General features: G+C 47.5%; 2 protein-coding genes across 2 annotated transcripts in view; one reads left to right on the forward strand and one right to left on the reverse strand.

The window, feature by feature from the left end:
- Positions 1-13416, forward strand: part of STUM (stum, mechanosensory transduction mediator homolog) — a 40328-nt gene extending 26912 nt beyond the window's left edge. Inside the window, exons 2-5 of the mRNA XM_042892322.1 lie at positions 3019-3198; positions 7520-7528; positions 8936-9859; positions 10890-13416. Of these exons, the coding sequence (XP_042748256.1) occupies positions 3019-3198; positions 7520-7528; positions 8936-8970 (224 nt within the window). The 3' untranslated portion in view covers positions 8971-9859; positions 10890-13416. The remainder of the gene's footprint in view (positions 1-3018; positions 3199-7519; positions 7529-8935; positions 9860-10889) is intronic.
- Positions 13417-16997: 3581 nt separating this feature from the next.
- On the reverse strand, positions 16998-21835 carry CRLS1 (cardiolipin synthase 1). Its single transcript, XM_042895282.1, has 7 exons — positions 21518-21835; positions 21019-21156; positions 20313-20442; positions 19798-19883; positions 19321-19389; positions 18896-18987; positions 16998-17500 (listed from the first exon to the last, which is right to left on the reverse strand). Exons 1-7 carry the CDS (start codon positions 21833-21835, stop codon positions 17413-17415), a joined length of 921 nt encoding a protein of 306 aa, XP_042751216.1. The 3' UTR covers positions 16998-17412.
- Positions 21836-22798: the final 963 nt, after the last annotated feature.

The raw sequence follows: 22798 nt of genomic DNA on the forward strand, positions 1-22798 counted from the left end.
TAGGTGTCTCTGTTCAGCCCTGGCCCTAACTCCAGCCTACCCACAACCCCAGTTTCTGAGTTATCCTGTTGTTTCCCACCCATGGAACTAAGCAAACCACGTCTGCTAGTGCAGTCAGCTCCTACTCAGAGCTAAATAGAGAAAGCACATGGTTTAGAGTAATGCCAGATTGCACTGGGTTTGGGCTATTTTCTGTTTGGTAGATATGAGAAGTGCTTCATATCACTTACTTATCTCATGTAGAGACTTTCAGTTTTCATTTACTTGCAGCCTTAGCAGTTTGTGTTCACTTGTTACATTCACAGCCTGAGATCTTTTTGGATAACTTGCTTAACTGGCCAACATAATCCCAGTTACAGATTTCTTACTAAGTTTTTAGGTTACTGGCTGTGGGTATCCCTCAGCTGGGATAGGGAGGTGAAGGCAGGGTGCCCTAACTAGTGTGGTTACACAGCATCAGCAGATGCAGCTTCTCTTCCTCCTCTTCAAGAATGTGCTTCCAGTTGGAAACTCTACCATATTTGGAAGTGTGGAGCCAAGAGAGTTTCTGGAAGGGAAATATGTTTAAGACTTTCTTCTGCCTCATGTTTTGAAGTGAAGCTGAGGCTAGGGAAGGTGCATTTTCTCCAGCTTTGGTGCAACATAGATAAAATGCTTTTCCTCAGAATGAAACTATGTTGATTAGAAGAAGGCTGCTTCCTTTTTATATCTGCTGGCTAGTTTCAATTCTTGATTTAAAAATGCCAACCACCTCCCAAATGTTAGTTAATCATAACTAGTAAAGAAAATGCATTGGCTCCCATGAGCAGGAAGGTGGTCTGAATGGGAACCCGGAGGGCAAGGTTCCTGAGAAAATCCCAGTTTCTGTATCAGTTCTCCCTCCAGACATGGACATCTATCTGCCTTTTTTGCTTTCTTCCCTTTGGAATGGGATTGGATATTATTAGCTTAGTCACTGCTGTATGTAAGGGACTCATCAGCTAATTCAGCATCTCACTCTAATGATGTAAAAATATTAAAAGCTTCACTGGAAGGAATTGAAGCTGTTTCTTAAGAGTTATTGCTCATTTACAACCTTTTTTTGTAACACATCTTAGAAGAGCAAAGTTAAGGTGAGAGGGATTTTCATTTTCATTTTAAGAACAGAAATGCATTGCCATTTGGCAAGATTTAGCATCCTGATGGGAAAACACGAACGTCCAGTTCCTGACTCTGCCTCAATCCTGCCCTATTTAATCCCAGATTGTGCTACATTGTAGCTCTGCAGAGAACTGTTTCGGATGCGCTGGGGAATATTCCTGTCCTCCTAGTTTAAAGAAGCTATCAGAGAAAATACGGTGGCTAAAGCAGGACAGAGATCTGGGATAATCACGATCATAGAATCATTAAGGTTGGAAAGAGCACTAAATTAACTTAGTCCACCATGTCCACTAAGCCACGTCACTCAGATCCCACATGGAAGTTGCCAAAGCCAGCGAGCAAACAACAGACCTCTCTGTCAGCAGGTAGCAGGGAGGCTGATGTAACATCCTTTGGGATTAAAGCCATTCCCCCTTTTCTTCTTCCCAGCTCAGCAGTGCTGGGTTGCAGGGCTGCCTCCTACTGCACCTCCTACTGCTGCCGGCTGCAGCACTGAGCGGCTGGGAGGATGAGACCAGTGGCAAGAAGGCACGTGGGTTTGGGGAGCTGGTGGGGTGTTAGGAGTATGCTGGAGCTGAAGGCTGCAGAAGATGGTGAGATTAAAAATAGGCTGTGGGCAGCCTTCCTACCACGCTAACTGCCTGTTCTCCTTGTGACCCGCTGAGATGACAGCAGCAGCAGAGAGCATCTGTCCTACCATCCTGGCAGGGCAGGACAGCATTGTTTTGCTCCTAAGCAGAACCTCCTGCTCTGTCTGGCTGCTGCAGTCTGCAGGAGTGATGCAGCTGAGCGTTTCCTCCCATCTGCATCCAAGCCAAGTGATCCCATCCTTCAAAAAGTTCAGTAAGGCATCGGTGTACATCAAAGATGAGCTTACTCATTTGCATCTCAAAGATCATTCACATGCTCCTGCTCTCGCAAACAGAAAAGGGCAAGTTCTTAAAAACCACTGGACGTTGTTCTGCAAGGTATGTAATTCCAAATATTCACCAAGGAAACGTTCAGAGATCTGGGTGATCCAGCACAAACCACACACCTTTGTACCTACCTTGGCAATGATGTATTTAGACGTAAAAAAATAGAAAGACAATGTATAATGATAAGAAGTGTTGAAGTGCATACTTAGATCAGATAATGCAATCTCCTGACTAGCAGCTCATACACAACAGGTGTCAGTAGCAGTTTCTTCTGTTCTTTGCAGATGCTGTGCATTGCTGCAGGTTGGCTGTGGGTACTATGAGTCCTCCCCCAAACTGTACTCTTAGCTATCCATGGAAACAGAACATCAGCTGCAAATAAATGTTCAGGCTCATCCAATGGGCTAAATGCAGGGAAAATCTTTGTAATTTCTGATGTGTTCTCCTCCCACCCAGCTTTTACTTTCATACATGCATTATTATTCATTTGAATTGTTTTAGGAAACCTTGAGGGTGTGTGGAAGTTTTGGAAGTTTGGCTCTGGTGGGTCTGCAGCACTCAGTGCTGAACATCAGTTTAGCTTTTTCTACTCTGTTAAAAGACTTCCAGGTATCAGTTTGTGACCCAGGGGAGCGTTATGCTGAGCTGCAGTGCCTCAGCAGCACCATTCTTTGGATATGCTCCTTCTGGAGAAGTATTCAGGAGAATACCTCAGACTGAATTTTCATGGACATGTCAGAGATGTACTGCTTTGTACAGCCAGTAGTGCTGTAAGTCTGGGTAGAAATTTCCCTTTTAAAGCTTCTGTAGAGAAAATATGTGCCTCCGTTTGTCCTCTTGTACAGTGTTTGCAGATCCACTACAGCAATAGGAGCAAGACACTCTGAAAAGTGAGGTTTAGAGGAAGAAATCTGGCATGAATCTGTGGCTTCACTATGTTTTTTTTCTACTTTCTCCATAGGAACATTTGTATCAGCTTTCACTGTGCTGTGTGGAGCCCGGACTGACCTCCCTGACAGGCACATATGCTGTGTTTTCTGGCTGAACATTGCTGCTGCATTGATCCAGATCCTGACAGCAATTGTGATGGTCGGATGGATTATGAGTATATTCTGGGGAATGGACATGGTCATTCTTGCAAGTAAGTACAGTGCAATATCCATTCCATCTTCCTTATGTTGCTAGGACACAACTAATGCCCCTGCAGTCTCCACACAGCTCTGTAGGGTGCAGGAGCCACAGAAAGGGCTCTGCAAGCTGGTGAGAAACTTGTGGGAGTTGTTAGGGACATTCATACCCAGGCTGCCCTGTTTCTTGTCCGGATGAGATGCTTGCATCTCACCATGAAGTTTAGAACCTTCTGTTCTTGTCTAAAACATTAAAAGTACAAGAAGGGGTGAGGACCTCAGCACAGCAAGCTCTGTTGACTGGAGCCCTTCCTCCCTGGTTGCATTGGTGTATGGTTTTGAACAGGAAAGACCTTTTTCCTTCATGGCCGCAGCTGCACCTCTCCCACAGTGTCAGTCTGTCAGAAAAGCCCTGGAGATGCTCTAGGACATTCCATCTCCCCTAGATTCATTTATCCAGTGATAATTTTTTTTTAATGTTTCATTAAGTTCTCAGGCTGAACTGGACTGCTGAGCTATTCCTGGAAGGAACTCTCCTTCTCCCTTTGATGATATGACAAATTATTCTGGGGGGAGAAGAGTCTTTCATTGAAGTTAGGTCATGCAGCTGATTAACCACATATTACCATTCTAGAACCCAAACTCTGTCACTTTACCTGCTAAAGACTTTGACTGGTGTGAAATGGAGCATCATTTCCAATCACACAGCGGCGAATAAAAGTAGCTGCTTCTGAAGGAGAATATCTTAGCATCAGCTTTTGTCGTTTTGTTTGAAAGGGCTTCACGTGGTCATCTCTGCTGACCTCTGCTGGAGCAGGAAGGGGGATCTCAGGAAACTTCCAGGATCTGCAGAACAATGAAATGAGTGAAACTGAAAGGACGACAGGAGACCAGGCACATCTTCAGCTACCAAACCCATGGCTTAAAGCCACTTACCAAACCATCTGGTGATTTCTGAGCCAGCCTCAGTTTGCAGGCTGAGTTCAGAGTGATCCTCACACAGAGCAAAAGTTGGTTGTTAAAAACTTGAATGCCAGTGAAACAAAAGGCTTTCCTCAGGGCACAGGCAGCACTACACTTTACTTTCCCAAGCAAACCTGCTGCCAGGTTTCATCTCAGACGCACCCGTGTGTCAGGGGTAGCCTGAGATACTGCTGAGGATAAAATATGAACGAGTCCTTCTCAGTGGAATGGCTCTAGGAACCCGCCCAATTTGTTTGTAATCAGGTCATTAAGTGTTTGTACCTACACACACCATACCAGTGCTACTGCTCTGCTGCACATCTTCAGCATGTCAGGCACTGCCGGCAGAACCAGTTTTGCAGTGGCAAGCACCTGTTCAAAGAGCTGCAGCTAAAACTGTGGCTTACCTTTCTCCACAGTCCTGCTTGTGTATGGCACAGACACAGGTAAGGTGAGCAGAGAGCTGACTGTGAGGAGGCTCCACCTGATTTTCCAGGTTGATTGCCAGGGATTACAGCTTTATCTGGTTCCCTCTGCTAGAAGAGAAGAGCAAGTGGAACCTACGTGCTTTATGACAACCAGCTCTATATAACCCAACAAGTTGCAGCCCTCAGCAGTTTCTCGCTGCCTCAGTTAGGTTTTAAGTTCTTTACAACACAGAGGAAATCATGGATAAGTAAAGGATACTTGATTAATGGAGGATAAAGGAAAATGTAGTTTTTTCAGTCAAAGCAGAAAACGGAAGTGATCAGTTGTGCTCACTTGTATCAAACAGCATAGTGAAGTGAAGTAAAATGCTTTGGGTTTGGTTTTTGTTTGTTTTTTGTCATTGTTTTCATGTTGAAACAAAACAAAGCAAAACCAAACCCCACCAAAACAGAGTCATTAAAAAATGAAATAAGATTTCAAGTGCAAGAAATAAGACATTTCATCTAAAAATACTGCTATGCTAAATAGTTTGCTTTGGTTGGGTTTGGTTTGCTTAAAAGGAGAAAAAGTTGTTTGTGATTTGTTCTGCGCTGGGATAAAGTGGAAGCTGTTGAAACTTGAGTCTGCATTTGGCTGGGGAGGAGTTAAAAGATACTGAAGCAATGCCCACCTCTTCTTTTCCTCACCATTAAGTGGCTGAGTCTGTGCATCCCCATGATGGGATTTTTGGTGGGCTAAAGGACAATCTAAGCATGTGATATCCCAGACAAATGTGCTGGAGGGCTTTTGCTCCGGATTTCCATGCAGTGGGGGATCAGTTCCTTTTTGACAGGCTCCAGGCAGAGCCTGTGCTGCAAAGCATGCTTGTGTTGTTGGTTGGCAGAGTGCTGGGCAGCAGCCAAGGAGGCTGGTTGCAGTTCTCCCCCTCCTAAGGCTCCCTCATTCTCAGCCACTGAGAGAAGAGTCCTGCTGGAGCCTTGTCCAAGAGGAAAGCCTTGAGGATAATGTCATGCTGTCTGTCTTTAATGAGGGGGAAAATGAGAGGAATTATAAGTCAGTCAGGTGCACTTCAGTTCCTGGAACAAGTAATCAAATGGATGACTTGCATGCATTTAGGAAATAAAAAGAAATAAAGTGAGAGTCAGCTTGGTTTTGTCAAGAACAAGCTGTGTCAAACTGGCCTCATTCCCTTCTGTGGCAGAGGAATTCATTTTGTGAATTGAGATCAGAGATACATCTTGACTTTCAGGCATGGACGTTGTGCCACACAGCACTTTTCCAAGCAGGCCAAGAGACGTGGTCTGTGAGAAAGATTTGACAGCAGTTCTCTGAATACGTTTTTCTTTAATTCATTCTGAAATTGAAGCTACAATGAGAGATGTTTTGTAAGGCCCCTCCTGAAACTGGTTCTGCTCAGTATTTTCATTCAGGACTGGATGATGGTGTGGGCAAGCAGCAGGGTCAGGATTCAGGTGGGACCCTGACAAACTGAAGAAATGGTGTGAAAAACATTACCAGACACATGGCTTTGGGGAGAGCTCTTTGTTTTACCTGCTATCTGAAAGTAAAGGGAGATGGAAAAGAAGCCCCTAATTCTTTTGCAAAAAAATAAAAAGGTGGATTCACCTCCCTGCAGTAACTCACAGATATCTCATGGGCAACTGCAGCACTGTGCTCTCCCAGAGTCCTTTCTGGCTCAGGAGACAGAGGTCAGGGAGTATTTGTCCAGGCATTTTTGCACCTCTGATGAACACAGCCCAGAAGGAAGGCACAGCCTTTGAAGGAAGACCTCACTCCACTTCTGCCCTCTCAGTTAGGTGTGTGTGGCTGTGCCCATGGCTGAGTGAAGGCACTAGCACCTGCGGACTCAGGTGATGGAGACTCCTGCTGCAGCAACCCTTGGCCTCTCAAAGACTCACTGATATCCAGTAGCAAGAAATTACCTGTGCTCATACTGCCCACTCATCATTCCTTTGCTAATTGTGTTGTTTAGATCTTGCCATAAGGACCAGATGATTGCTTGGTCACTGCACTGTACGTTTGGCATCCAGTGACTTTGGCTGTCACCAAGGCTCATCTTCTCCATACAGGGACCATCCCAGGTGGGCAGGGTGGGTTCTGCAGTTGCTCCAGTAAAGAAAGAATGGAAAGTGTTTGAGAGACTCAGAAGAGCAGAGCATCCTCAGATGATTGGTGGCCCCCTATGAAATGGAGCAAATTCTGAGGGCAAATTGCTTACTTAGATCCATTTTTTTTTTTTTTTTAATCTAAATAGAGCTGTACCTCAGACTGTGCCCAAGGTAGGTAGGTGAAATAATATTTGTTGGGCTCTTCTACCAGATGCTGCAATGGTAGGGTATATTCTTGCTGTAGTTGATGAATAAATACTAGGTCCAGCCCTAGCCAGCAGCACCCAGCAGTACCCAGCCAAGCCAAGATAGACAGCACTCAGATTTGTTGCCTGTGGGTATGAGCAAACTTAGCAGCCAGCCTGGAGATAATCCATCAGGTGTAGTTTTCCTGGCTGTAGGACTATAAACAGTGCATGGCACATGCCATCTTTTAGACTGTTCCTTTTCTATCCAGCCCATGCAATGGCAGTGCCACTGTGGAGAAGCAATGTCACCTCTTGGCCTTGGAGGAGTTCAGCTTAGGGACAGGAACCTCAAAAACAGAGGAGGATTCCCCTATGCTCTCCTAACAAGAACCCAAAACAAAAACAGTCAGTTCAAACTCAAAGATCTCCGATAAATAGTGCCTTGAAGAGGTTTTGCCCTGGTCTGAATGTTCAGTTGTAGAGCAGACATTCTCTGTTCACTCCGCAGCCCTGATTTATCCATTCTTTTCTGGTTCTTCATGTGTTTTGGATATATTGTCTACAGTTACATTTCTCCCTCTCTCTTTCTTCCATGTTCCTTTGCCTCCTTTTGTTCACCATCAAAGTTTCACAAGGTAAGTTTGTTTCTGTTCCTCCTCTTCAGCCTTGAACCCCAGGGCAGCAGCGGCGCCTGTCTTGGAGAAGGAGTTCAGGCCTGGCTGGGGCAGATGCTGCCCACTCCCAGCTGACATCCAGCTGTGTCTGTGTGTCTGTCTGCCTGTCTGACTGTCTCTGTCAGTCCTGTGGCTGTGCCAGTGGGTGTGGGAGCACAGGAAGGACACTGCCTCTGGCTTGCAGCTGGCAGCTCCATCCTGAGAGCCAGGTGCTCGCAAATCCCAGTGCCCCCACAGCAGAGGATGCCTGAGCTCTCATGGAGAACCAGCCAACCAAGGTGTTGGATGGAAGGTGTCAGTGTATTGCTACGGCTGTAAGACAAACCCGGGTCAAAATGTTTTTTGGTGCCCTGAGGACATCCCTGGAGCACACTGCTCTGGTTTCAGAGAACCCTGAGCAGGGACACAGTCTGAGGGAGGTTGCTGGGACTGTGACTAAGACAGCCTGTATGCGGATTTGTTGCCTCTTGCCTCTAAACACAAGTTGGTAATGATTTACAGAAGTGCAATTTCAAGTAAATGAGGTCAAGTTGTTGATTTGGGGCCCAGATGCTGATCTTGGAGCTGTCTGCTTTACCAAATTCAGCCTCAACTGTATTGCTGCACAGGCACACTCACACATCACTACTTTGCACAAAATACCAATTGTTACATCACAAGTGTGGTAGCTGCTTCCCCATATATAAACTATTTCATAAGACAGATAAGTATTTTAACAACTAAATTTAGCATAGAAGAGCTCATTTGGCTTACTCTGGTCATGTAAAGACAGATAAAAGCTCTGCCATTGCAATTGGCTTCCATCCAGTTGCAAACCAAGAAGCAAGCCTGAAGGGAGTTCTATCATATCTTATTAAAGGCAAGGCTGCACAAACAGCAAGCAGTGGGGCCCTGGCCCCAAGGAGCCATGGTGAATAGGACAGGACACTCAAGCCCTTACAGATGTGATTTGTGCACGCCTTGGTGCTGACGTGCACTGGATTTGCTACTGAAAAGCTCAATTTTCCCCGCTGCTGATGTGCCCTGACCAAAGCACCTCATTCTGCTGGCCCAAAGCAAAGCAAATGGGTAATGGGGCAGCAAGAGCCTGTGAAGGACTGAGGTTACTTACTCTGTAGCCACAGGTACTCACAGCACTCTGGAACCCCTCACAGAAGCAAAGCCAGGCACTGTGCCTGCTGCCAGCATCTGCAGGGCTGTATGCTCAGGCAGCTGTGCCCACGGTGGAAAGGGGCAGCAGAGAGGTGGCAGCCCCTGGTCTCATCACAGGGGTACCCCAGGCTCCTGGTACAGCTGGCTGCGGGCCCACACTGAGGGTCCTCCTTAGGGACTGGCACTAACCATGTTCCCTTCCCCCCCTCCTCACAGGCTCCAAGGAGCAGGGAATCCCACAGCAGCTGTAGTGGCTGGGACAAGTATGTTCAGAGAAACACGGCGAGCGATTTCCTTGGGCAGCTGTGGGCCACGGACCTTCTCATTATCCTTTGTCTCTCTTCTTCCTTTTGTTTTGTGCCTGCCCCCGGTCCACCTGCCTGTCCAGCGGAGCGGAGGTACCGAGCACCCGAGGGAGACTTGCACTGACTGAGCAGCAGAGATGGGGCGAGCGCATCGCACCTTGGGACTGGCCCCAGCAAGCCAGCGATGGGTGGCCAAGGAGGAGGAAGAGGAGGGTGCCAAGAGGAGGGGAGCCCCTGGGCAAGGTGGCACCCAGTCAGGCAGTGGCACCAAGGGGGTGGGAGATGCTGCACTCTCTGCTGTCCCAGCAGGAAGTGGCCAGAGCTATTCTGCCTCCTGTTTCGCTTGCTGTTAAAGAAAACCAGCTGTGAACATCAAATGCCAAGGAGCTATTAATAGGTACATGTACAGTCTGTAAAAGCAAACAAGTTGTACAATCTTTCCCCTCCAAGAAGCCATTCTTGACTGCTTCGTGGCAACAAATGGCTCAGCCCAGCCTCCTCTGCTGTGTATTTATGACGCTTGGCAAAGCTATATCATTGCAAACGTCTTGAGAAATGTGTACTCTGTAAATTGTGTTGTACTGCTGAACTGAATTGGGCTGTTCCCTCCTTCAGTCCATTGGCACCATGCAAGCACCTGCCCCCATCGGCCCCAGGAGGCTCCTGCTAGCAGCAGACAGGGCACCCCAAGCTACCAAAAGCTCTTCCTGTAAAGGCTTTTCCTCCCCTGCCCCTGGAAGGGATGTGCTGGCAGTGTCTCTTTGCTTTGAAAATGGATCCCTGCAGTGTAACCCACGGTACCGACTGACACTGCGGCTCTGCTCTGCTACCCAGGGTAAGTGCCTGGGGCGTGGGGATCACACATCCTGTGGTGCTTGTGGCTCTTCAGGCATGTGACTAGCAAGAGGATAAGGTACAAACAAGGACAAAATGGATTTATGAAAGAGTCCTCAGGTGAAATGTAAACTGATATTCCACAGGTTCAGCTATTCACAGTAAGCCTCTCCACCTGCAGGCAGCAGTGAAGTGGCTCTTGGGAAGACAGGTGTCAACTGCTGCTGCTCGTTAATCTGGGGCTGGGTGTGCTTGGGAGGAAAGGCAGCACAGCTGTCCCACCTCGATGCTGCGCACAGCAGCAGTGCTTGGGAAATCCATGCCAAATGAATGAGCTGCGAGTTGTGCTAGGAAAGAAGCGACCTGAGAGCAGCAGACCTCTACAGCCAAGAGATAAGTTCCTCAGGATTACCCTGGTATTATAAAGCAGCCAGATAAACCCTTAGGGTCCAAAAGCCCTTCCCAAGGTTTGAGACAGGGGCAGCAAGAAAGCAGCCAAGTATCATCGAGGAACAATGTGTTTCAGTGCCCGCAAGGATGAATTCATTTGCAGAAGGATATGAATATTCAGTGCCCACTCCTCTGCTGCAGTAAAAACTGCTCTTTTTGGGACCGCTGCAGGAGTCCAGGAGCAGTTGTGTGGTATGGGAGGAACAAGCTAAGGGCTGGAGTCAGGATAGCTTGAGCTCTGCCACTGATATGCTGTGTGTCCCAAGGCTTCTGTCCTTCCTTCACTCCACTCACGGCAGCCCACCTGGAACAGCAATAGGGCTCAGACAGTGCTGAAGCCTGAGTTCACATCTCCCTGGGGCATGGCCCCTGGACTGCAGTTCCCTTCTGCACAGAGATGAGCAGGTCTTATCAAAGGAGAGAAGGCATTTATGGGATAGAGCTGTAAAATCCCCACCTGCAGAGGGGTGAGAACCACAGCTCACACACTGGAGAGAAAAGCAATACAACAAAAGCACAGGTATAAATGCTACTCTGAAGCTCTCTCTCCTAAGCAGTGCTTTTCATTATCATTTTTTTAGGGCCAGAGGAATCACCCAGCACCTTCATTCCCCCCCTGCTGCAGGAGCACACAGCATCCTGGAGGTCTCACTCGTGCCTGCAGGAGCAAAGCCCTGACCCCCTGCTCATTGGACACATCAGCTGATGCTTCCACCAGAATATTCCCCTCTGCCTCCCTTCACAGTTATAGTGCAGCAAACACCAGAAGGCTGTGGCCGTGCTTCTTGCTGATTCCTGCACACAATCCAGCTGCCAACTTGGACTTAGGCGTGTGGCACTGAGCTGGCTCCATATCATCCTTCGCTTTGTGAGAATAAATGTTTTAGGTGCAAGCTAAAGAGCAATAGTAACTGACGAAGACTGCAACTGCTTCGCCACCATCAGCCATCAACAAACTATTTTCTGCTGCTCTTTCCTCATTGTGAAAACCAGGCTTTTTTTCAGAAAGGGCTGCAATGAAACAGTTTCAGCCAGGCTCACATGCTGCTTCACTGCTTGTTGGGAAGCACCGTCAGGTAGAGACCAAACCAAACACTTTTCTGGATTTGTAGTGAGTCATCGTATAGCTTCACAGCTGAAGCACTGCAATGGGGAGAGCATGGAAATGTTGATGAATTTGTTGGTGTTGTCGGTTCTGTACTTATCACAGAAAAGGGGCTGTGGAAAATGCTCGCTGTCCTGCCCAAATCCCAAGAAAGCTGCATGTTCCTCCCCATGTGCATCAGCTGCCACACATTTCACTACAGACTTTTTGCTGGACACTGCTCCTTGGCACAGCCTCTGTGCTGCGGGATGTTTTACTCAGAGCTCCGCCTCCAGGAAGACCACACGTGAAGACTCACAGGGCCGATACTCTTCAGGGGCAGCTTTGTTCCATCCTGGTGTTGCATTCTCTCCTTTTTGGGATGATCCATGCGCATGCTCAGCCAACAGAGTCTCCTCTCGCCATACCACTGCACAGTACCGTGGGGGCACTGCACAGGGCTTTGTCTCACAAACACACTTCTTTTTTTGAGCTATTCCTTCTGAATGACACCTTCTACATGTCAACGCTGGCATTCAGAATGGCCCAAGAAGAGCCATAAATGCAGACAGACCTAATGTTCCTTCCAGCCCAAAGTGGAGGCTTCTCCCAGGTGCTCAGTGGCAATGCACCCCTGCGGTTCCCAGCTGAGGTTTCTCTGTGTTTGTGCACACAGTTCACTTTCAGACAGTTTGGGGATTCATTGTCTTATCTGGAACTCAGCATTTCCAGCCTACCTGCATACCATTCCAAGTGACCATGGCACCAGATGAGCTGGAATCAGTGCAACAAGCCCAGCAGGAGCCCATGCCACCTACCACCAATCCTTCGTCCCTATCATCTGTAATTGTGACCTCTCCCTGCACTCACCCAAAGGGCAGCAGCACTCCCTTGGTATGCTTCTGCCCTAGTGAGGAGGGAACTGATGCCTGTGTGCATCATCTGCTCCCTATATGGAGTTGGTGCTGGTGCCCTGACATTCAGCCTGCATTCTGTTTCTGTGCTGGTGCCTGACCTGACCCCTGCAGTCATGGAGGAGGGCTTGTGTGCCCACTGATGTTGCCAACTGGTTGTGATGTGCTGTGTTTTGATACTGTGGATTTTTTCTCTCTCACTCTCTTTCTCTCTCTCTCTTTTTTTTTTTTTTTTTAAGTTAAATATATTCTATTGCTGTACAGCTGGAATGAAACACATTCTCTTTACGTAGCCCAGAGAACCTCTACCAGGCCTGAATTTAGATGAGATTTCTTCCTATGGGGCAGCAGAAGCCTGACTGGAGTCCTCACTTCAGTGTGGCCATCCCTGCGCTGCTGAGACAGTGAGAGCAAAGCCCGCCCTGTAGCTGGCGGGGTGCTGTCTCACCTCGGTCTTTTCTGCAACCTTTGCACTTTGAAACGACTCTGGTCACATTCCCATATGTGAGCCAGTGCCACTGGGCAGGTGGGCTCTGGGGAGGGTATGAAGTTATCATGGTGGGGTTGCATGGGGTTCCTGCCGGGTGTGTCAGCTACCTGCAGGCTCAGCTGGGGAGTTCTGCTTGGACGAGGTCCCACAGGGCTGACAGCCCACCAAAATGCAACTGAGTATTTTGACTGAGCAGTCCCTTTCTGGATGCCACTATCCAAGAGCAGCAGTGACCCTTCCCTTTACTCCACAGCTGCTCCACACCAGGCACATTGCATACACCAGTCAGGACATGGAAACCAGCCCCCTCCCAAACACAGGAACCTTCTCGGGCTGCTGGACCCCACCAGCACCAATCCAGACATGCTCACGGTGACAGTCATCACCTGGAATTGATCTCCACAGCTGGAGCTCACCTGGGGGCAAAATAGGATTAGCACAGGTTGTGTATGTGCTAATCTCATAAACCTTACAGTCAAGCTGTTCAAACATACACATGAACCCTAATAAAGCCATGAGAGGAGAAAAAAAACTATCCCAGAAATGATATTGCAGTCACAGTACGCTTTGGAGAGAGTTTGCGAGGGAGAATCAGAGCCCTGTGGAGGAGGACGGAGGCTGCCAGCCCAGCGGGAGCTTCGCGTGACGCCGCGGGAGCAGCGGCGGTGCTGCGGCGCCACCTCGCGGGCTGCAGCCGTGCAGCGCCGCGCGCCCCGCAACCACGGCGGGAAGAGGAGAGCTGTGCCGTGTGTCCTGGAGATACAGCAGCCTTGATAGTATGCAAAGCCGCAGGATGTGAAGCCCGGGTGACCCCATCTGCTGCCCTACAGCCTGCGTCACACAGGTCTCCCATTGGTCTCCCACTGAAGTCCTTCACACGCTGACCCTCACGTGTACATGCATTTTCCAGACCATCTAAAATAAATACGACTTAAAAAAATGAAACTAGTGAAGAGGTTCTGGGGAAAATGAGCCAGGAAGCTCCTGCTTAACATCTGTTCTGAGACATGAGAGCTGGAGCACCTCCCCTACTGGGACAGGTTGACAGAGTTGAGGCTCTTCAGCCTGGAGAAGAGAAGGCTCTGGGGGGACCTGAGAGCAGCCTTTCAGTGCCTGAAAGGGCCTACAGGAAAGTGGGGAGGGACTTTCCTAAGGTCACATAGCTACGGGGTGAGGGGAAATGGCTATAAACTGGAAGAGGGTGGATTTAGACTAGATATTAGGAGGACATTTTTTATTGTGAGGGTGGTGAGATGCTGGCACAGGCTGCCCAGAGGCTGTGGATGCTCCTCCCTGCAAGCGTTCAAAGGCCAGTCTGGATGGGGCTGTGAGCAGCCTGGTCTAGAGGTGTCTCTGCCTTTAGCAGGGTTGGAATGAGGTGGTCTTAAAGGTCCCTTCCAACACAAACCATTCTGTGATTCTGTGCTGAGAGGAAAGCAGCATATTGCATCACTTTTCCTTTCATCCACACACTCTCTACTGACTTTCCATTTTCATTGGCTTATACTGCTTCCACAGCAGGGGAGGAAGCTCATGGAGTCAAGGCCAAAGGTCAAAAGGTCCCAGGATCACAGTAAAATAACATAAGGTCACTGACTTAAAAGTAATGGGATGGAATTCAAAGGTCACCACGTCAAAGGTCAAAAGCCAAAATGCAAAAAGGTCATGGTGCCAAGGTCAAAAAACCTGAGTCAGTGTCAGAAGCTTAAAAAGTAAATCAGGCAAAGGTCTAAGATCAAAAGATGGCGGATCAAGGTCAGAGATCTAATGTCAGAGTCAAGGACAAAAGGTCAAATGTCAAACAGCACATGCCAGGCTGTAGCAAAAAAGGACTGAGGTAGGAAAAAGGATTGGAATTATACCTTTCACAGTGTGAGGGAGAGCTTCCCTACCTTGCATAGGATTCCCTGGGGAGATACTGTCTTGTGCAAGCATTTGCAGAAAACTTAGCTGGTGAGCATTAGATGTCTCCGGAGAATGAATACATGCCAGCCCAGATACTGTGCTGCAGCAGCACCACCTAGCTGCGTTCTCGGAAAGAAAGCAAGGGAAGGAAAACCTGGGCTGGGAGTAAGCTCCACTTGCCGCAGGAAGGCTGCAGACAGGCACTGGGTACGTCTGGGTTTCCCTGAGCTTTACTCCTGAGGAACAGGGGCTGATTTTTCCTCAGAATAGCCTATTTGTGATAAGGAATTATCCCATCTCAAAGGCAAGGGCTCACCGGAACCTTCCAGAAGGGAGCAATCTCCAAATAGAGGTGTTTCTTTCTCAGCTGCTAGCACTTAAGTGAGGTTAGGGAGGGATGGATCCAGTCTCACAGGTGGATTAATTGCTTGCACCTGTGCTCCCAGGCCTAGCCACACCTCTACAACAGATGTTCAATCACTGCCATGACCTAACAGTTCCCATACAGAGTTCAATGAGCAAACACAGTAAGGTCCCAGAACCACCACCACAAAAAGACTGAACACATACAAGGAGGCAGAAGCCCATGTTAATGATCCAGGGGGAGGTATTGAACATGCACATACTGCTCAGGAAAACCTTTGCGTAAGAAAGATCTTTTGTATCAGGGATGTGCAATTAGGTGGAAGGATCCCCCTGTGCATCTGGTGCCAAGAATAAAGAATGCCTGCTTCCAAACAGTCCAATTTGAGACTTAAGAGCGTTTCATGATCAACCAGCTTACAGTATCAAGCCAATCTGTGCCAACTGTGCTATTCTAATCGTGCCAGGCTGACCCAACCCAACATGCCCCGTGCTGTGTCAAGCTGCCCTGATCTGAGCCAACCCATCCCAGGCCAACCATTTCCAGCCAAAGCCATACCAGGGTAGGACACGCTGGCACAGTGAGGTGGATCCTACCAGCTGCCTTCCACCCTCCTATCATTATTCTGCCTCTGCAGCAGCTATCTTCTTTGAAAGTTCCTATTTCACTCCTGATCGAAATTCTGTTTCACTTCTGATTCTCCATCCACTTCCACTTCTGGTTATACTCTTGGTTATACCCCCGCTTCCAGTTCCAAATCCTCTTCTGCTTTCACTTCTACTTTTGATCCCACTTTAGCATTCACTTCTGGGTCTACTTCCATTGCCAGTTTCACATATACTCCTAGTTCCACTTCTGGTTTCAGTCATGCTTTTACTTCAAAGAAGAGAACTTATACCAAGGCTAAGTAAAAATGGAACCAAAAGTAAAAGTGGAAAAGGGAAGAAACTGGAATTGGAAGCAAAACCGTATCCACACGCGGAACCAGAAGTTGAACAAAATGAGATCAGAAGAAGTTAAATAGAGAAAATCAAAGAAGAGGGTTGCCTCTGAGGCAAAAGAGAACTGCTAAGGAAAAACGTGACCAGAAGTGGAAAAGGAAGGTGAACCAGAAGTCAAATCAGAAGTGTAATTGTAACTAGAAGTAAAATTGTAACTGGAAGTAGAAATGCAATGGGGGAGGTGGGGGTGGTACCATATCTGGAAGTCAAAATAAAAGCGTAGCCAGAAATTGAACAAAAGTGTGATAAGAAGTAGGAACTTTCAAAGACAGCTGCTCCTGAAGCATAAGACTTCAATGCAGGCAGAAAGTCACTAAAAGTGGAAAGAAGGGGGCTGCTACATAAGCAGAAGCAGAAAAAAATGAAATGTGACCAGCAGTTAAAGGGAAACTGTAACTGAAAGTTCGAATGGAAACAGAAGAAATAATGGAAGTGGATGTGTAACCAGAAATGCAGCGAATATTAATCAGAAGCAAAATACAAACTCTCTAGTGGCTTTCCATTTTAACTGGCTTGTGCTGCCTCCATAGCAGGGAAGAATGATCACGGGGGTCAATGCCAAACATCAAAAGGTCCCAGCTCAAGCAACTGCAGACATGGGAGATGCACCTTGTTTCAATCAGTAGATATCATTTGTAATGAGAAACACAACTCCATGCCCACTTTGTTTGGATAGACTGTTCAGTGCACAGCTGGCCATTCTGAGACTCAAAACTCTTCTCTGCTGAGTACAGTTAACATTTGCTTGCATACAAAAACAAACAGGAAAAAAAAATAAAAGGGACAGGGGAGAGAAGTAACTCTTCAGCGCCTGCCATATTACCCCAGAAAATGAAACCGTGTTTGCTATCACTCCTATTTAGACTTTTGAAGATTCTGTTTGATCACATTGTTTGTTCTGCTGCAGGCTGAAATATGTCATAAATCCTAATAAGGAAAGCTACTTTATTGACTTAGGTTGAGGTACAAAGACACATTCTTACAATTGCTTTTTCTTCTCAGATCTAGTCAGTGTATTATACGAAGATGCCAAAAACGCTGGTGAGAAGTGCATATTTCTGACTTCAAAAACAATATAAAATTATTAAAGATGTGTATGGCAGCAATTAGTAACCCGTGTGTTTAAGAACATTATTTATTTGTTTTTATAAAGAACCTTATCTTTAAACAAATTAAAAATACATTGAAAAGTCTCTATATATACACACAATACACGTTCAAACTTCATTTCACTGCGATGCCATGGTTCAAGCAGAAAAACAAAGCTCTTTTTCACAAACCCAGTTGCATTACAACCATCTTCTTCAGTACAGCAAACCATGCTGCCAGGTCCTTCCAAGAATACTTCATTTGTTATTTATCACCTGAACTGTTTTTCGGCCATAGTGGTAATAGCTATACGCAGATGTTACCGTTGTGAAAGCTGTGATGCACCTTTGAAGAAAACAGCTCCTGTAAGCCATCTGAGTTCAAGCACAACAGTAAACATTAACACTTGTTTGAGAGAAGACAACAAATCTGCTTCCATATCTGTAGCCTCCATAATTGTTACTGGCATAAAACTGACTGATGTGAGAAACTATCCCTTTGCAGCATGAAGGGATTGTTAAAAAAAAAATACAGAAGACTTGACCTTATTTTAAGAAGCTCCACAGCTAAAGCACAAGTGTTGGCTTCAGCCTCTTTTGGTCTTTTCTCAGACATTATGTAATAACCATCATTTATTTCCAAATTAGCAGCGCTGCTCTGTGTCAAAGGCTGACACCATTCAGGTGGGAGTCAGTAACAGCCCTCTGTCAACACGCTGCCAGGCTCATAGATGAGCCTATTTTTACCTATTTTTAGGTTTATTTTTAGGTATTTTTAGGTATGCTTGCACAGCACCCAGCTAAGTCACACCCAGCACTCCTTCACTACTAACAACACGCTAACTCTCATTGAGTCCCAGAGAATAGCAAGGTGTGTCTTTCACACATGCAGTTCCAGGTTTAGCTTTCCAACAGGGTGAAAAACACATTTGGCTGTTAAGATACAGGTTCCTTATTCCTTAAAAAGCTTTAGTGACTTTTTTTTTTTTTAAGGCACGCAATACTGGATCTTCTACTACCTTAAACTCAGTTACTACGTAATTCTGCTACTGCAGTTCAGTCTCTTGGTTGTGAACTCTTACCTAACACCTTAGGAGAAATATTGCCACTTGTAACACCTGCTGTCAGCTACAATTAGCTGTTCAGGTCTCCAGTGATGGCAGTGACACCCAAGGTGGGCATTTCAAGTGCACTGCAGTAGGCCTGTTTTCATTTGATGTTTCTCCTTCCTTCCCATAGTCTAGGAGGAATTGCTGATATTTAAAAATGCTTCAGAAATCTAAATTTCAGGACAGTAGGTATAGTCTAAAGCAAAGTAAGAAAATAGTTCCTGTCTGTATTTACTGATACCAAGTTTTCTTTGAGGGGCACTTTTGGCATGAATATAAGAAACCTGTACAGCCTCACTTCCCACTCCCCCTCCTCTGATACCAATCTGAAGACACACTTTGCACTTGTGTACATCGTGGCTTTTCTAAAGTCTTCCTTCTTCACTGCATTTCCTGGATCTTAATGAGTCTCACACAAATTCAGTAATAATAAATATACAGTTGTTACATCAGCTAAGAATAAACATGTAAAAATTCAGCCACTGGGGTCTGAGATCATTTGAGCATCGCCTTTTTGTCTCCCACAACTATTTAATTTCAATTTACTCAACTATTTATTTCAATTACTCATTTCTTAAGAAGCACGTTAAATTATCTTAAATAACCACACTAAAGATGAAGAGATAGGTTACCATAATGTCTGTAGATACACGCTGTCCACATAATTGAAAACAGGAGCTGCTAAAGAAGCTGCCACCAAAATCAGCTGAACCGCTGTGTTCATCTGGTAAAAGCAAAACAAGAAGCGTGGCCAAAATGAAGTGTACTGCACAAGGAATGCCAATATACAGTTTTGTTACTTGTTTGAATATTAGTCTGTGTACTACTAAAAAAAAAAAAAAAATTAGAAAAAATATTTTAAAACTTCTTTCAACAAAACATCTCCTACGCTTAAAACCAGCCAATGTCCTGATTGGTTTTCATGGTGAAAACCTTTCAGGATTTCAGCTGCCTCCAAGTCAGCTGGCACTATCTCAACACTGTACCCAGCCTCGTCCCCCCAAACTACACACTGCCCCAACTAAGGAGAAATTTTATAATATGTTACTACTCTTACCTTGCTAATGAACGTTGGTTTTAGTTGGGCTGTAGCGTAACAGGGATTAAAATACCTACTGAGTGTTCTCTGTTGGGAGAGGAAAGGGAAAAATAAATGCAGTTCTAACACATTCAGTTTGATATACATCTTCACATGATACACAACAAAAAAGCAATTACAGTATGAGAGAATTACACTACTACTGCCCTGAGATGAACTATTAGCCATCGTACAGGAGAAAAAGTTACCAGTAGCTCTGGCTCATCTTACTCAAACTTATTCCACAAAACACTGTTCTGTTCACAAACCCAGCACAATAAGCACTGGACTATCCACCCAAGTTTAGGGCAACCATCAGGATTAGAGGAAAATCTCTTGGTTACAACTTGTTACATGCTTATCTTTATATATACACATAATAGCATATAAAAAGATTCAGTCATACTAAAAAACGATGACACGTTCACAACATTTTGTTTGATCTTACACACTCACCGGGGGAGAAAGAGTTTTGTATCGCACATAAAAAACAGCAGCAATGAGCGCTACATCTCTCAGAATGATCATGGAAGTAAGTGAAACTGAAAAACCAAGCCAACAGGATCTAGTGAAAAACCACGTCCAAGATTAAGAAGAAAGCATGATAAAAAAGAACACAAAACATGAAGCAAGAAATAAGCACTGCCAACTTCTGAAACAGTTTTAGGCACAACCAAAGATGTTTAACATGACTTCTGAAAAGGTTTCGTCTGATGGCTTTAACCTGTCTAGGAAATCTTACATGTTTGGATGTAACAGCTGGCTTTGAAGAAAGTAGCAGCAGTGTGTTCTATCTGGGCTGGAGGGAGCTGGGTTTTGTTTGAGTATTCAAAAGCAACAGATTGCAAAGCACAACTGGCAAACTGCTAAGAGCTAAACATGGTTTTCCTTCCAGAAACAGAAGAAATATTAACTTACAGAAGAAATATTAACTTTTAGTACAGCGCATGCAAGCAATGACATTTTCTCACCTGGGATAAGGTTTGTACAAGTTAGGCTCACATAGAGCACACTGATGAGAATTTTATCAGCCAGTGGATCAAGAGCACTTCCCAATGCTGATTTCTGATTAGCCCAATTGCGTGCAATAAACCCATCCAACTAGAAAGAACAACATTCAGGAATATTGTGTTAAAAAGCAAAGAATAAAAACAGGTGTCATATGCTGCTGTTACAGCGAGGTTTCATGAACATCCACGCAACCCAGCTGTGTATGTATGAGGAAGCCTGTCAGCACGTCCTTGCACCCTTCCCACCCCCACCCGCATTGCACTCTAGATTCTGGAAGTCTTTAAACACTTTCAGTTCTGATTATTTAAAACAAACAAACAAAAAACCCACAAGCAAACAAACAATTGCTACAACTAACGTTTGAAAAGGCACATCTGAAATTCACCAAGCATTGCTCTGGTGGGTGCACTGTGCACACCTGCCAACACCAGCACACCTCCAATACACAAGCATAGCAGCAATGCCCATTTGGGGATGGTCAGCACCACATCCCCACAAGGGATGTAGGATGCTACAAAGCAACAAATGTAATACAATAAACTTCATCTCCTCCTACAGAGTATAATTTCCACACGAGACAGATTCTAAACTCCAACACACATCGATGGGATCATAGCAACCCACACTGTACACCCCCAAAGTATTTCCAAACTCATGTCAACATACCAAATCTGTTACGCCAGCCAAAACAAAGACACCTAGTGCAACATTGAAATTTTCTTCAACAATCAAATAGCCTAGAACTGGCGCCAATCCCATCCTTGCCATTGACAGTATGTTTGGGATCGTCCACGGGTTTTCATACTGCAAAGTAAGAAAGCAAACACTTCAGGCCGGAAAGGCGGACCTCGGCGTCAATGGGCGCACAGCCGTGGCAGGCAGAAGCCGCGCCCGCCTGGGAAGCGCCCCGCCGTCGGAGCAGGGCGGCACAACTTGGCGCTCAGGTGCCCGCCTCGGCCCGCACTTCGCCCCCAGGGGAGCACGCCGCGCGCCGCCGGCTCTAAGGTGTGCGGCACACCTGTTGCGGCAGGCCGCGGCTCCGCGCTACAATGCAGGCGCTCCGGCGGCCGGTCGGCGGGACGGCCCGGGCGGCTCGGTGCACCGAAAGCGGCCCCGACCTCGCGCGGCCCTCCCTCCCCCGGCCCCGCTCCCGCGGCTCGCGTACCGGCTCGGCGTAGCGCCCGGCCACGCTCCGTTCCCGGGGTGGCTCCGGAGGCGCGGCCCCACCGCTCCCCGCCCGCCGCGGCCCGGTCCCGCCGCCGAGGGGGCTCCAGAGGGGTGCGCGCAGCGGCCGCCGGGGCGCGCGCAGGGCGAGGGCGGCGCGCGCCCCCCCGGCCAGGCAGAACGCGCCGCCGTTGCCGTGGCGACGGTCCCCCGCCTCGGCCCGGCCGGATGGAGGCCCGGCCCCACCGCACGGCCGCCTCCGCCCCGCGCCGCGGAGCGACCCCCAGAACCCCCTGCCCAGCCAAGCGGCGGCCAGCATGCTGCGAGGCGCCCGCCCGCCGCCCCCTACGCGCTTTGCGGCCCCGCCCGCCGGAGCGAGCGGCCGTCCGCCGCCGCCATCCGCCTCCCCGACAGAGCGACGGGGACTCGGGGACAGTGGACGAGCCGCGGGCTGCGCCCGTGCAGCGAAAGAGGGGGCGGGGTGACGTTTTGCGACGCTTTACGACAGCGCCCTCGACGGCGGGCCGCGCGCTTTACGGCGGGCTTAGCGCTCCCCCCCGGGCGCAGAGCGGCCCGCCCCGGGCAGCCGCTACGTGTAGCCGTGCCGCGTGGCGCTCCTCCCCGCAGAACGGGAGCTGTGCGACTTGAGGAGGGGGAAACGGCCACTTCGGGCACCCTACCTCTTGTCTTCCTTCACGAGTCCTTGAAGGAAGAAGTGGATGGTTTGCTTTGCCGTAAGGCTTCTCAGAGAGCAAAGAGACTCTCGTGCTCAGTACTTGGCCTCTCGCTCCTCTCAGTTGTGTTTGCTTTGGCTCTAGGAAGGGTAAGAGTTGGCCTCTCCAGCTGCAGAACTGACTCGTTCTTAGCCCCTGCCCCTGCCATTCAGTGCTATTAAGTAGCTACAAGTTTGCACTCCAGTTCCCGGCAGTGCTGCAGGCTCCGGTCAAGGTGTGACCCCTCTGTTCCATGCACTGACTACAGACAGTAGTCTGTAACTGGCAAGAGAAATGAGAGAAAGAAACCAAACCAACAAAAAACACCATTCACGTGTGTGTTTGGTTACTCTCCCTCGCTAGCCCCCCCCCCCCCCGTGAAAGGCAGTTAAAAAGGAATAGGGGAATTCTGTGTGACCTTAAGAATTTACTACTTCTCTTGGCGCACCAAGTAGACGTGGTAGCTTCTAATCGTTTGCACAAAGATGGGAGTGAAAGGACATTACCACCTCCAGGTAAAGAGCACGTTCTGAAGTGTGCAGAGAACACAAAATGGGGAGCGGTGGAGA

Source organism: Lagopus leucura, unplaced genomic scaffold (assembly GCF_019238085.1).
Source record: "Lagopus leucura isolate 7727_CA_CO unplaced genomic scaffold, USGS_WTPT01 Super-Scaffold_73, whole genome shotgun sequence".
In the NCBI taxonomy this organism is placed as follows: domain Eukaryota; kingdom Metazoa; phylum Chordata; class Aves; order Galliformes; family Phasianidae; genus Lagopus; species Lagopus leucura.

Coding starts and splice junctions, on each gene's coding strand:
- CRLS1 (XM_042895282.1), bottom strand. CDS start 21,835: ATGCTGGCCGCCGCTTGGCTGGGCAGGGGGTTCTGGGGGTCGCTCCGC. Junction 20,443..21,018: donor TGGCTGGCGTAACAGATTTG/GTATGTTGACAT, acceptor TGTTCTTTCTAG/TTGGATGGGTTTATTGCACG. Junction 17,501..18,895: donor GTGTATCTACAGACATTATG/GTAACCTATCTC, acceptor TTTTCTTCAAAG/GTGCATCACAGCTTTCACAA.